General features: G+C 36.6%; 2 protein-coding genes across 2 annotated transcripts; one reads left to right on the forward strand and one right to left on the reverse strand.

Moving 5' to 3' along the window:
* The first annotated feature begins 3 nt into the window (after positions 1–3).
* On the forward strand, positions 4–609 carry LOC118274688 (uncharacterized). Its single transcript, XM_035592344.2, has 2 exons — positions 4–281; positions 390–609. Exons 1-2 carry the CDS (start codon positions 108–110, stop codon positions 534–536), a joined length of 321 nt encoding a protein of 106 aa, XP_035448237.2. The 5' UTR covers positions 4–107; the 3' UTR covers positions 537–609.
* Positions 610–1,002: 393 nt separating this feature from the next.
* On the reverse strand, positions 1,003–12,738 carry LOC118274687 (apoptosis-inducing factor 3). The gene is made up of 4 exons (XM_035592343.2): positions 12,579–12,738; positions 12,297–12,383; positions 11,087–11,421; positions 1,003–3,798 (listed from the first exon to the last, which is right to left on the reverse strand). Exons 1-4 carry the CDS (start codon positions 12,640–12,642, stop codon positions 2,503–2,505), a joined length of 1,782 nt encoding a protein of 593 aa, XP_035448236.2. The 5' UTR covers positions 12,643–12,738; the 3' UTR covers positions 1,003–2,502.
* Between the last annotated feature and the right edge of the window lie 267 nt (positions 12,739–13,005).

A 13,005-nucleotide genomic window follows, 5' to 3' on the forward strand; every position in this document is an offset into this window, starting at 1 on the left:
TTATGTCAATGTCAATAGGTTTTGTCAATTTGCCTTGTTTTATAAAAAATCCTAACATTTTGAAAATCTTGTAAGTTTCTTATAATAAGTATACCGAAAACTACAAAATGAGGCTGTCACTTGTGCTGTTTCGACGAAATCGCTTACCAAATGGACATTTGTTTCGAGGAAAAGACCGATTAGTAAAAAAAGTTGAACCAAAACATCTCAGGAAAATTCAAGATGATTTTGCTGTAGAAGAAAAAAATATGTTTTATTTACGGTTTCCGTATCTCACAGAAGTAAGTATTCGAAATTCTAAATAATAAATTGAAATGAGCTAATATCTAAACTGTTAACAGAATACTAGTCTATTCCACTTTTAAGACTGAACCAAACTTATTTTCCAGGCTGAAAGCAGTGGACACACTAAAGCCCTTGGGAAACCAGAAATGAGGAAGGAGAAACTATTAGACAATCAGAGAAAGATCTTTAAACAAGATGTGACTTTATATGAACGCCTACAACATCTGAGAGTAAATGAATCTTGGGACTAACTCATAAGCATGTAGTTTAGTGTAAATAGGTTATTTAACGTAGTAAGAATTCTAAATAAAATGTGTTAAACAATTTGTATTGTTGTTATTCTAATTTGAATATCATAAACAAGTGATAGTTGTAGGTTTACTTCCTAAATAACAAAACAGGTTGAATAGATTTCAAAAGTTAAATAGAGAATAGAAAATTTCCTAATATTTAACCACTCACCCCTGTTTCTATTCATCTCTAAACCTATTCACTCACACTAGGTGCCACAATTAGACCCTTGTAAGGAATACAAAATACTATATTATCATAGGTCCTGATCATTACAAAATTAGACCTGTGTGCCTGTCTCTTCAGAAAATGAAACATAGTAAAGGCTTCTTGAGAACTAGAAGTGTTTTGCAGTATATTGAATGTCCTGAATTTTCAGACAGCTTTTGAAAGTAAAGATAAAGAATGGTAAATAAAAATGATAAATCGTTTTTCATAAACATGGTTTATTTTTCGAAATATGTACATATATCTAAACAGGCAACAATTTATAATATCACATTGATAATGTATATTGCAAAAATATCAAGCAGGTAAATAGAGTACACATTTCACAGTATGTTTTTAGATTTTTAAAAGCCAGTTTATAATCCTCCATATGATTATCAAATATCAGTGTATTTAGTGTATGAACACTGTAGACTTATTTTTACTCGAAAATCACGGTTTTATTATGCTACTATTCATAGTAGGTACAACACTGTTTGTCACTGTCATTCAAGAGTATTGACTGGCTTCACAGTATAAATTATATCAATAGTCTGCAGATAGACCAATAAGAAAGCAACTTAAACCTAAACATTCATAATACACACATAATATGCACCATTTATTGTAACAATAGGACCTTTTGATAACTAGAGTGAGCCACATCACTAGTACATACTAATATCATTGTTGATGGAACTGAGTAGTGTAAATCAGTTTTAGAATGATAATCAAAATCATATTTGACTGTAATATTTAGTTAATTTCAAATAATACATGAGCAATAACAATCAACCATCTGACCTATGGAAAATATTCAATAAAATTTCAAGTAAAATTCTTATAGATAATGACCACTTATCAAATATGGGTCTTGTATGTGCAGTGGAAATAGCATTAACGAAAATATGTTGATTTTGTACTTCTTATTTTCTGCATTTACCTATTAACAAAATAGTTTAAGTACTTGTGAGCTTACAAATATAAAAATATAATGTTGTGACTAACAACCATATTCACAAACATTTTGTACCTATAAATTTTTCCAACTGGATTTTTTATGAATTATGTACCTAAGTATTGATGTTACTTGACAAAAATAAAATTATTACAGGAAAAGGCAAGCAATAACACAAATAAATATACTGCAACTGTGTTACACATACATAATTACATACATACATACATAAAAACTCACGCAGGTATGCAGTTTTATAGAAGCATAATATGGCGTGTGGTTGGTCCCCTAAAATGTTCAATATACGAATAAATCTATGATGCGAAGGCGTTTTACATAAACGAAGGTTTATTTCTTAAGGCCACGATGTAATTCTGTTTTAATTACAGTAAATAATCTCATTAAAAACATAAATTCGAGTCTCTATACTTAGTAAATTCGAAATGTATCAAAATAACTGAGTAATATTGTCAATGATTAATTTTTATAATTAACATGTATCTGTACGGCCTTTAAAATTGTATGTGACTAACTAAACAATGTTCACAATTCAAGCATTATTAACAAATACGGCAAAATAAACGCATAAATAGGTACACACCTACTACTAAAAGCGTAAATAAGCTTACACATAAATAACTATAGGCATATAATATTTGCGGGTACTTAAACTTCTAAGTAGATATATGAATATGTTTCTGGACAACATAATAAATACAACAGTTTTTTTTTGCTAAGCTAACAGATAATGGAAATATTGACTAATTGCTCTTCGTCCACGCAAAAGGATCGTCTTTGAGGTCCTTCTTGTAAAGAGTTTTACCTTGGTGCACAAACTCGGCGTACTGAGAGACCACTGGGTCCCTCATACAGGAAGCAACAGCTATTACTTTGTCAGTCTCGTCAAAGAAGAAGATAACAAACTTCAGACCATCCACATCTCCTTCTATCTGAGTACTCGCTGGTCTTCCGCAACCAGCATAACGGATAGACTTTCCGAATAGTACAGTCCAGAAGAACGGAACTGTCTTTAATGGAGTTTCTTTCTTTAAAATATTCAAAGCAGCAATACGGCCATGGTACTGAGCTAAGCCGATATGTCCGATGCTTAAATTTTTATTGCCATGAGCGAACACGGGCGCACAAGCGATATCGCCACCCGCAAAAACATTTTTGACGCTGGTTTCTAACTTATCATTCACGGTAACCGCACCATTTCCCTCCAATTTAATTCCGCTATCGCTCAAGAAACCCGTGTTAAATGTTGTTCCCACGCCTATTATCAAAATATCAGCAGGAAGTGTGGTGCCATTGGCCAATTCTACAGATTTTATCATACCATTTTCACCATTACACTTGACCACAGTGGTACCAAACTGGAATTTGACGCCTTTACTTTCGAATAGTTTTTGTAAACTACTTCCTATTTCGTTGCCGAATATTTGTCCCAGTGGAGTAGTATCTTTGCCAACAACAGTCATCGACTTGGCTTTATCGTTGCAAGAGGACGCACTTTCTAATCCTATGAAGCTCAAGCCCAATACCACAACATCCTTATCTTTGTTGCTTCCCAACGTGTTCAGAATGTTAACAGAATCATCGAAGTTTCTAACTGTGAAGATGTTCTTTAAATCTATGCCAGGGACATCTGGCACACGTGGAGTGGAGCCAGTAGCTAAGTATAACGAATTGTACCGGAGTTTGGTTCCATTGCTCAAGTGGACAATATGTTCTTGGGTGTCGACCTTAGTAGCGTCGACCCCCTTGATTACCTCAATACTAGCTTCGTCGTAATACTGTTGAGACCTTGCTTGTAGTTTTTCTATATCTGTGACGGTACCGATCTTCGAGACTTTAATTCTGTCGTAGGGGAGATAGTTCTCCTTGGCTACCATGGTGATGCGTCCCTTGTAGCCCTCGCTGCGTAGTGTTTCAGCGCAGGTGGCTCCGGAGGGGCCGCCGCCCACGATTACTGCCACTGAACTGTCACACTGGTTCGCTACGCCTATATCCTTGATACGTTTCTTAGACTTCAAATCGCTGCGCTTGGCCCTTACCTGAAAATGGAAAAGGTATAATTTAAATTCATAGTAAAATAAAACAAAAACTAGAAGGAGATCAGTCTGTCTCGCTTAAATGCTTTGTTCCACCAATTATGGTTGTACCTAACCGAGAAGGTCAGAATCTACATCCGGTGTGGGTAACAGAGCACGTGCACCTTGCATGGCTGGCATACAAAACAATACCTGCAGTTACTAGTTTACTACGCTGCCGAACAGGCAGTTTTACTCATGACAAGTTACCCTTAATTAATTAAAGAGTTAAACATGCTTAAAAGGTGTGTTCAAATTATTTCGACGAGTGTCTGGTGCCGATTAAGTAATTGCTTTAGTAATGACATTGAGTCACCATCCGGTATAATATCTATTTTGTTATGTACAAAGCCAGCGTCTACGATTGTAAACTCAATAAGTTAATACATGAGTTGGTCAAGGTAAACCAAGGTCAGCTACTTCTTAGATCACGATTTTATTGCATACCTGCCTATGGGTATGACCGTAGACTGTGGACCAAATATTTACATTATCGGTCATCGAATAATGACACCTTATTTCTATAGCCATAAAGGTTATTTTACTTTAATGGTTGTTAGAATATCTAAAAAACGTGCGAGTTAAAAGTGCGAAATTTCTGTATGACACCGGACCGGACGTAGGCACATGTCGACAATATAATTTAGTTTAGATATTTTGCCAAAACATCTACCTAGCGGGGAAAATTAGTGGCATTTACCGTGTATTATATTATTATGTAAACAAATCTCTGTTTCACACTGAACAGTAGCCAAATGATATGAATTGAAATAATTGATTTCGAGACAGGTAGCTACGGACCACGTCAAAAACAGATTCTACAAATACGTAACATCTTTGTTCCCTTGTTAGGATAACCTGGTGATATCAGCTAATTATGAGAAATATTGTTAGATGCCTACTATGCCTAGTTTGATCATGAAACTTCAATGCCTTTAAGTGAATAAGGAGATTTCTAGGCAGCAACATAGGTACTCAGATTTATGAGCAAATAAAATACAGTGAGTACCTAAGTAATGTTTTATTATAAATACATTTACTATAATAGATTTGTGTTGTAACATTAAAAGGCTGTCTAGAGGCACTTATTCTTCAGTAATGTCGCAGTATAATATTTATTCTGTGATATTGTTTTGTTGCCCATAAAATATTGTCGTAATAGTGCGTCCGTATCTGATGGCAGATGTGAATGCAAACGACTCATAATGTTGCAAAATTATTATAATCTGATCAAAATGGCATTGGCGCCACGCAGGCTGCGAAAGCTAGGTTCTGAAAAAAACTTATTCCTATTTCCATATAATAATATAGTGGCTATAGTCCACCTACATACACATGCAACACGTGTGTGTGGAATTTACTTATAATAATGCAAGCACTAGATTTGTTATCTTAAACTGAACCTAAGCTGTACGCGGACTGATAAACATATGGTTAGGTACCGTAACCATAGCACAGTATGAGGTAAGCGCATTACTCACTGTAGTTAGTCAGACTGACGGCAAGGCAGCCATGTTTGCAGGTTTATTGTGTATTTTGGATAACGAAGCAACCTCGTCAACATTATATGGTAGGTATACCGCCCCATTAAGGATATAATAACACAGACGACAAGTGGACTGGAGCAGTCATAATTATTAATAAGTATCATGCAACACTTCAAGGTCACGACGCAATTCGGTTACTTTGCTACCATTGAACTAGTTTTCATTCTGTTAACGTAACAGTTGCCTAACTTATAAGGTCGATTTTAAATATTTGTTGCCTATACCTACCCACATTTATCTGTTGCAAATATATGTATTTTATGATGTAAAACTATTGACGTAGGTAAAGAATCATCATCAGCCGAGAGACGTCCACTGCTGAACAAAGGCCTCCCCCTTGGTCCTCCACGTAGAACGACAAGCCGCCACCTGCATCCACTGGCTCCCCGCCACTCTGACGATGTCGTCGGTCCACCTAGTGGGAGGTCTGCCCACGCTGCGTCTTCCGGTCCGCGGTCGCCACTCAGTCACCTTCCTGGCCCAGCGGCCATCAGTCCTCCGAGCGACGTGGCCTGCCCATTGCCACTTCAGCCTGCATATTTTGAGAGCTATGTCTGTAACTCTTGTTCTTTGGCGAATTTCCATATTTCGGATTTTGTCGCGCAAAGATACTCCGAGCATAGCTCTCTCCATCGCGCGCTGGGCGACTCTGAGCCTTTCTAAAAGGCCAGCAGTTAGGGACCATGTCTCGGTACCGTACGTCATCACTGGCAACACACACTGGTTGTACATCCTGGTCTTCAGACACTGCGGGATTTTTGACGAGAAGACTTCATGCAACTTCCCAAATGCTGCCCATCCGAGTTGGATTCTTCGAGCGACCTCTTTCTCGAAGTTGGACCTACCTAGCTGGATGATCTGACCCAGGTATGTGTAGTGGTCTACAACTTCGAGTATATCGTTCCCAACGACAACCGGTATAGGTGCAACATGGACATTTGACATGATTTTCGTCTTGTCCATGTTCATTTTAAGGCCCACCTGTTGGGAAACGGTATTGAGGTCGCTGAGCATGGTGTTCAGCTCTTCCAGCGACTCTGCCATTACGACTATGTCATCGGCGAAACGGAGATGAGTGATGTATTCGCCATTAATGTTGATGCCGCGTCCGCTCCAGTCCAAGAGCTTAAAAACGTCCTCCAGTGCGTTTGTGAACAGTTTCGGAGATATAACGTCTCCCTGTCTCACGCCCTTCCGCAACTGGATTGGCCTCGTAGTCTCTTCCTGTAGTCGGATGCGCATGGTGGCGTTGTTATACAAACACTTCAAAACCTCGATGTATCTATAGTCGATGTGGCACCGCTGGAGAGACTGCAGCACCGCCCAGGTTTCGATTGAATCGAAGGCTTTCTCATAGTCCACAAACGCCAAGCATAGTGGCAAGTTATACTCCTCGGTCTTCTGTATAATCTGCCGCAGCGTATGAATGTGGTCTATGGTACTGAAACCTTTTCGGAATCCGGCTTGTTCGGGAGGCTGGAAGTCATCAAGCCTGCGTTCGAGACGGTTCGTGATGACCCTCGAAAACAGCTTATACACATGGCTCAGGTAAAGAATAGTCAACGCCAAATTCAGAACATCACAGAGTTATAACCTACCTAATATATTGTACTAGTCAAATAGAAAATCAGTTTAAACAAAGTCATAATTATTAAGTAGAGCCATTCGACACAATACATATACTGTATGACAATACAAGTCTAAACTAATACAATACCGACGTATTTTCCTCGAATTCAGTTTTCCGGGCTGAGACTAATTCGCTCATTGCATGACTTCAGTAGTGAGTTCAGACATGAGAATAAATAAAACTGCAATTTACAGACTGTTTGCGATGTCTGCTATCTATCTGGCTAGGAATCTTCGTGTTATAAACACGAAGTTAAGAAATATTATAGACTTATAGCGTCACGCATCTAGCATTTTTTTAGATGCCCACTAAGCCTTTGTTTACTAGGAGTTCTTTACACGCACTCATACTTATCTACAGATCGCCGAAGGATCCCCGACCCTTTTGTACTATGGAGGAAACAGCGTCGGTTGCAGACGACTTATGTATGACATTGACGTCATGGTTATAAACGTCTCGGATATTTCATTCATGGCAGTGCGAAAAAACTTTATTTCGGATTCCGCAATTTCCGGAACGCCATTGCATCTTAGAATTATTTCAATACAGACCCGAGTAAAGCTTAACGTATACAGTGTTTAACTGTTTAAGTCATTTTTTACATTCGTTTTGGCACGAAACACAAAAACGAAAGAGAGTTTAAAAATATATTTCTTGTTGATTTCGGTTTAAAATACACTCTTTACTGCCAGATCGTGGCTAGAGCTACTAAATTGCCAACAGTCGGTACCTAAGCTGTTTTAATACAGTAATTTAGCAGAGTTCCATATTAGATGCTCGTTGGGTAATAATGTAACTTATGAGGATCTTTAATGGAGTTTGGATGTTGGTTGGGGGAGGAATGGTGATATAACAACAGTTGACTAAACCAGCAACGCTATCTAACTTCTATCCATCACAACATACCCGTACAGTTCTGAATGACTGCGGCTACGACTGATTGGCTGACTGCCAATCGCGAATCAGACTAATAACGATATTTATCGCAAATTACATTCTTTTTAGATTTCACAAAGTTATCGCATCGTGTGCATGCACTATGTTATTATTTCAGTGAATACAATCAGTTAAAATATTGGAAAATTCCTTAGCACGACCTTTTTCGTAAAGTAAACTGTTTTTTTATCAGATTTTTTAGTTGGTGCAGATGTAGGAATGTATATCGAGTTGTCGCTATCAGACAGATAACAATCTAATATAATAAAATATATCTAATATTTATCAGCATAACTATTTGATAAAGCGTAAGGTCTACTAATTAATTTCAAAGTTCACGAGCCGCGTCTAACACCTAACAACAATGCTTACATGTATGATAATAACACAGCATATTGTCTATATTCTACATCGCAACGAGCATGCCATTAAGGGATCAGCGAATTCCCAGCAAGCAACAAGTCGGAATATAAATGGCGGCGACGTGAACTAATTATGCATGCTACAGGCGTGTGTAGGAAAAGTCGATATCCAAGAGAAGAGAACGATCCACTTTTTATACAGAGACCCAGAGATTACCACACAACTGCATCCACATAGCAACGAGAAGGCCTTGTCTAATAAGGTTTTTAGAAGGATGATAGCAATCTTATGGAATCAATATCCATGGATCCTACTTATATGTATAAAGCTTAAGGATAGATACTGTTATGTTTTGAAATCGAAAATATTTTTATGACATGGGCTGTTAAATAAATATTGTAGCTGAATTTTTATCAAGTCATCCGCGAAGTATCAATAATTTAAAAGCAAGCATTATAGATAAGGATCCATTAGCATGTCGACTCTAAAAATTTTCATAGAAATTCGTCCTTTACATTAGTGTGTGTATTTTAAATATGAAAACATGATTTTGCAACGATGTCATATCAGACACATACGAACATGCAAGTTAAATTAAGTTGGTTTGTAAGTTAAAGTTTCCTGTGATGGGAACTACTGTTGAAGAGATTAATTTTAAGAAAACTTAACGAAAGAGCATTTTAAAGGCCCTCAATAAATATTATAATACATATTATGTTGTTTTCAATAAATTTCCATATAATTGAAAGACAAAATTGTATTGTTACGTCAAGCATATTATGTTGGATATTCGCTAAGGACTTCTTAATTATAAGGCAGATTTATATCAGCCTAACTAAGCATATCTCGCACTGTGAACACAGTTAATGAGGAAAATAGCTTCACAGAGAGGAACAATAGACGAATAGGGAAAGTCATTCACTCGGATTCTTGACGTCCTCCGACGTGATGTAATGACGCAGACGGAGCAAACGGTGGAATTTCACGAATGAGTATTTTAATTAAAGGTGGGAATTTTCCCGTCTCGCCATACTTCCGAGAAAGCCTATTTCAGGCCTTGGCTATTGGATATTGTGGCCGCGCCTATATTATAGAGTACTTCCTTAGCCTTAGGATACCGATTAAATGGATTGTCACACAATCTATTAAATTGCTTTTTGTTTACTAGACGTGGTCGACTCTCTTTAAGGGATTTGGTACGGTGGTAAGTAAATGCTATTTTTTAAAGTATCAGTATATACAATACATATTCAGAAATGCAGATGGCTAATATTTGCAATGTCTATAATTAGCTGTAGACCGTGGTAGATAAGGATAAGATCATCAGTTACGGATTCATTCAGGGCTAACGATAAACCAATAACAGCTTGTTTTAAGTGATTGCACAAATACACACAAACTGCATTATTTATGGTGCATGAAGGTAGTTGCAAACAAACTTATGATAAGGATAACAAGCAGAACAATAGTTGCCCCTTTCTTGTGCGAATAAAGATTGAATAACTAGTTGATGTCCGCAGTATCGCTCGCGTGGATTACGGACTTTGTGGACCTCCCAATAAAAGGCCCGTCAATATCGGTCCAGCCGTTTCAGAGATTAGCCGGAATAAACAAACATGCACTCCAATTTTATTTATTAGTCTAGATAGCAATGAGTTAGATTGGAAGCGCAGCACAGACAGAAAGAAGCCAGTGTAGATATGAGTAAAGTTACGTCTAATAAATGTGGAACGTCCAGATGATCAAAAGTATCTACAACTTGGAATAAGGGCGAAAGGTCTGATAATTTCATTGAGTTTTGTTATTTTGAAGCGGTCGTAGATTGAAGGGATCGATCGAGAATTAATTGAATTAAAAAACGAACGGTCGAACGTCCTGACCGTTGATCAAATTACCTAGTTCGTTGGGTCGAGTGGGCTTCCAGGTAAATATAAAACAGCTATGGCTAAAGCGGGATATCTATTAAACCTTATACCTACTGTCCATTGTAGTCAGTTAGTGACGATTAATTTAATAATGACGATAAGTTCAATGAATAAGATTACACCTTCAAAAATAAGAAACTTCTAATCAAAACTGATCGACAGTCTGAGAGCATGAGATAGGATGACAAATACTTGACTAGAATATTTTGAAGACTCATTCAATTCACACCTAGTTAAATATTATGTAGGTACTAGGTAACAGTCACCGATATTTCGTCATACGCGTATTGACAGAAGATTTGTTTCAAGACATTGCAGGTGTCACAAAATTTTTAACAAGATATAGACAAACAGCTCTTTTTACAGTAATGTTCTTCGTGTTGTCATGTACGTGAAATGCTAAGTGTTTATTGATCACGCGACCCGGCCTGACCTCTATTTCGCTCCGCTCGGGCGTTGCAACCTCCACCTAACTTTGGAGGGCCGGTGACCACGACATCTGCGCGACATAGGTCTCACCATCTGTTTTTCTAACTGAATATTATTATTTATTAATAAAGGAATGTTGCCTATCTTGTTACTTAATATTGTGCGTAACGACGAGCAGACGATAACCGCAAAGACATCATATCATGATGAAGATATCCATGATATGATTTCTTTTGTATTTGCTCTAATGATAATGATTTCCCATGGATTTGCGTAAGTTTTATTACCGAAACATAGGTAGGAATTGTGGTATACTCTGCAGAAAAAGGCACGATGATGACACAACTTGTCGGATATTTAGCTTTTACAACACGGCGACCTGTTGCACATCAGCTATTGTCGATTGTTAACTTGTTTCTTACCTTGACTTCTCCCTTTTCCGTTACAGTAACTTGGTAGCAAGGCAGCGAATCGAAGCCAGGGAAGTCTTCAATGTCTCCGGTTTTTATGTTGAAGCAGGCGCCGTGCCATGGGCATCGAATTCTTCCGTCGCCTAGGGCACCAGACACGAGTGGAGCGCCGTAATGAGTACAAGTGGTGCCAACTGCGCTGAATTCACCCTTTTGCTTCACAAGCAATACTCTCCCTTCTTCCCCAATGTCGAAAACTTTCATTTCATTTTCCTTCAGGTCATTCTCGTTGCAGACTACGGACTCAACGTAATTGGCGCTGGAGTCCATGCGCGATATTGTGCCACCTGTTTACAATAAAAAAGTGTTTTAGAAATTGTACAAAAAGTGCTGTTTCATGCTTGAAGATATCGAGGTGGCTCCGTCGCTCGCGTCGCTTTACTATTGGCATATTGCCATGTAGAGGTCACATATATTTTTAGTCAGGGTCAATGTATGTGACTTGTTACCATAACAACAGAAAAGCAAAACATTTTATGGACACCTGGCGGGCGTCGTCGCATCGCTTTTGAAGGTGTCGCCAAACTCCAAAGGATAAATATTTGCATTAGGTACTTATCAATTTACTTTTAGGAGCAAATAAAAAAAGCAGAAGGACAACAGATAATAATATTTTTTGCACTAGGTGTTCTGTTTATTTTGCTACACCTACAATTTTTTATATCTTATATAGTTACATATAGGTAATATTTCCAATTTAAAAAATAAATAAATAAATTGTGAAGTACATAGGGTGCAAACCCTAGCAGTGCAGGTGCACTTTACCACTAGGGTAAAGTTTTACTATAAAACTGTTATAAGTATGTTGTAAATAGAAGATTTTTGGTTCTTTTAAGTTGTACTTATTCAAATTAGCATAAAAAATTTAATAAGCATTTTTTTAAATATGTAAATAAATGAATGTGTAAGTGGTGTAATAGATTTTGTAATGTTATGTCTATAAAATAGTTTTTATAGTTTTAAATATTTTTATTCGATTAATATTTATTTATTATTTATTAAATGACTTTTTGAAATTATTATTACTTATTTGTATTGTAGGTATATTTGTGTATTGCATTTACAATAATTGCTGGTAATAATACAATAGTGATGTTACGTTATTTTAATTTAATAATAATACGATTATGAAAATATGAGGAAATATTAAATAGGTACTTACGATTTTCGGAGTTTGGTGGACATTGTCCGCTGTTTGGGGAGTAGGATCTTGAATATGAGCTGCCCATTGTGCTGGACAAAAAAGTGCCTTGAACAATATATAATTTATATTTTATTAAACTTGACAAATTTTAAAACGTATAGTTAATAATAATAGGTACTACGTATATTGAAATAATTTATAAAATAATCACACTGCTCCAAAATTCACTAAATAAAGTTTATATGGCACAATAACTTGTAGAACATTCGTCAGAAAATATTCAAACCGTGAAAGGTTTACCTTGGACAAACCGACTAGCAACCTTGTTGACCAAACCGTAACTTTTGCGGAGAAATAGTACCATATTTTTATTTCAACTGTCAATTAGTGAACGAATGAAAGATCGGTCAATTTTATGTGCTGCCAATCAAAATAAGAATGATATCAATTTACCATTAGTTATTAAATATTACACAAAAGATGAAGGAATAATATTATTGGGCTTTAATGTATTAAAATAGTTATGATAAGTTGTTTATCTTATCTTTTCTCTTTTTTGATGTTTGCTGTCGAAGTGCATTTTTGGGGTTTCTTACGAATTAGGACTTACGAAATTTTACGTTTATTACCAATATTTCTTATTTTTTATTGTTTCTACATTATTAATTGTTTTACAAACATTTTGTTTCTTTTTTTAATAACTCTTGAACTTAATAATCCTAGTTCA

Source organism: Spodoptera frugiperda, chromosome 11 (genome assembly GCF_023101765.2).
Source record: "Spodoptera frugiperda isolate SF20-4 chromosome 11, AGI-APGP_CSIRO_Sfru_2.0, whole genome shotgun sequence".
Classification (NCBI taxonomy): Eukaryota; Metazoa; Arthropoda; class Insecta; order Lepidoptera; family Noctuidae; genus Spodoptera; species Spodoptera frugiperda.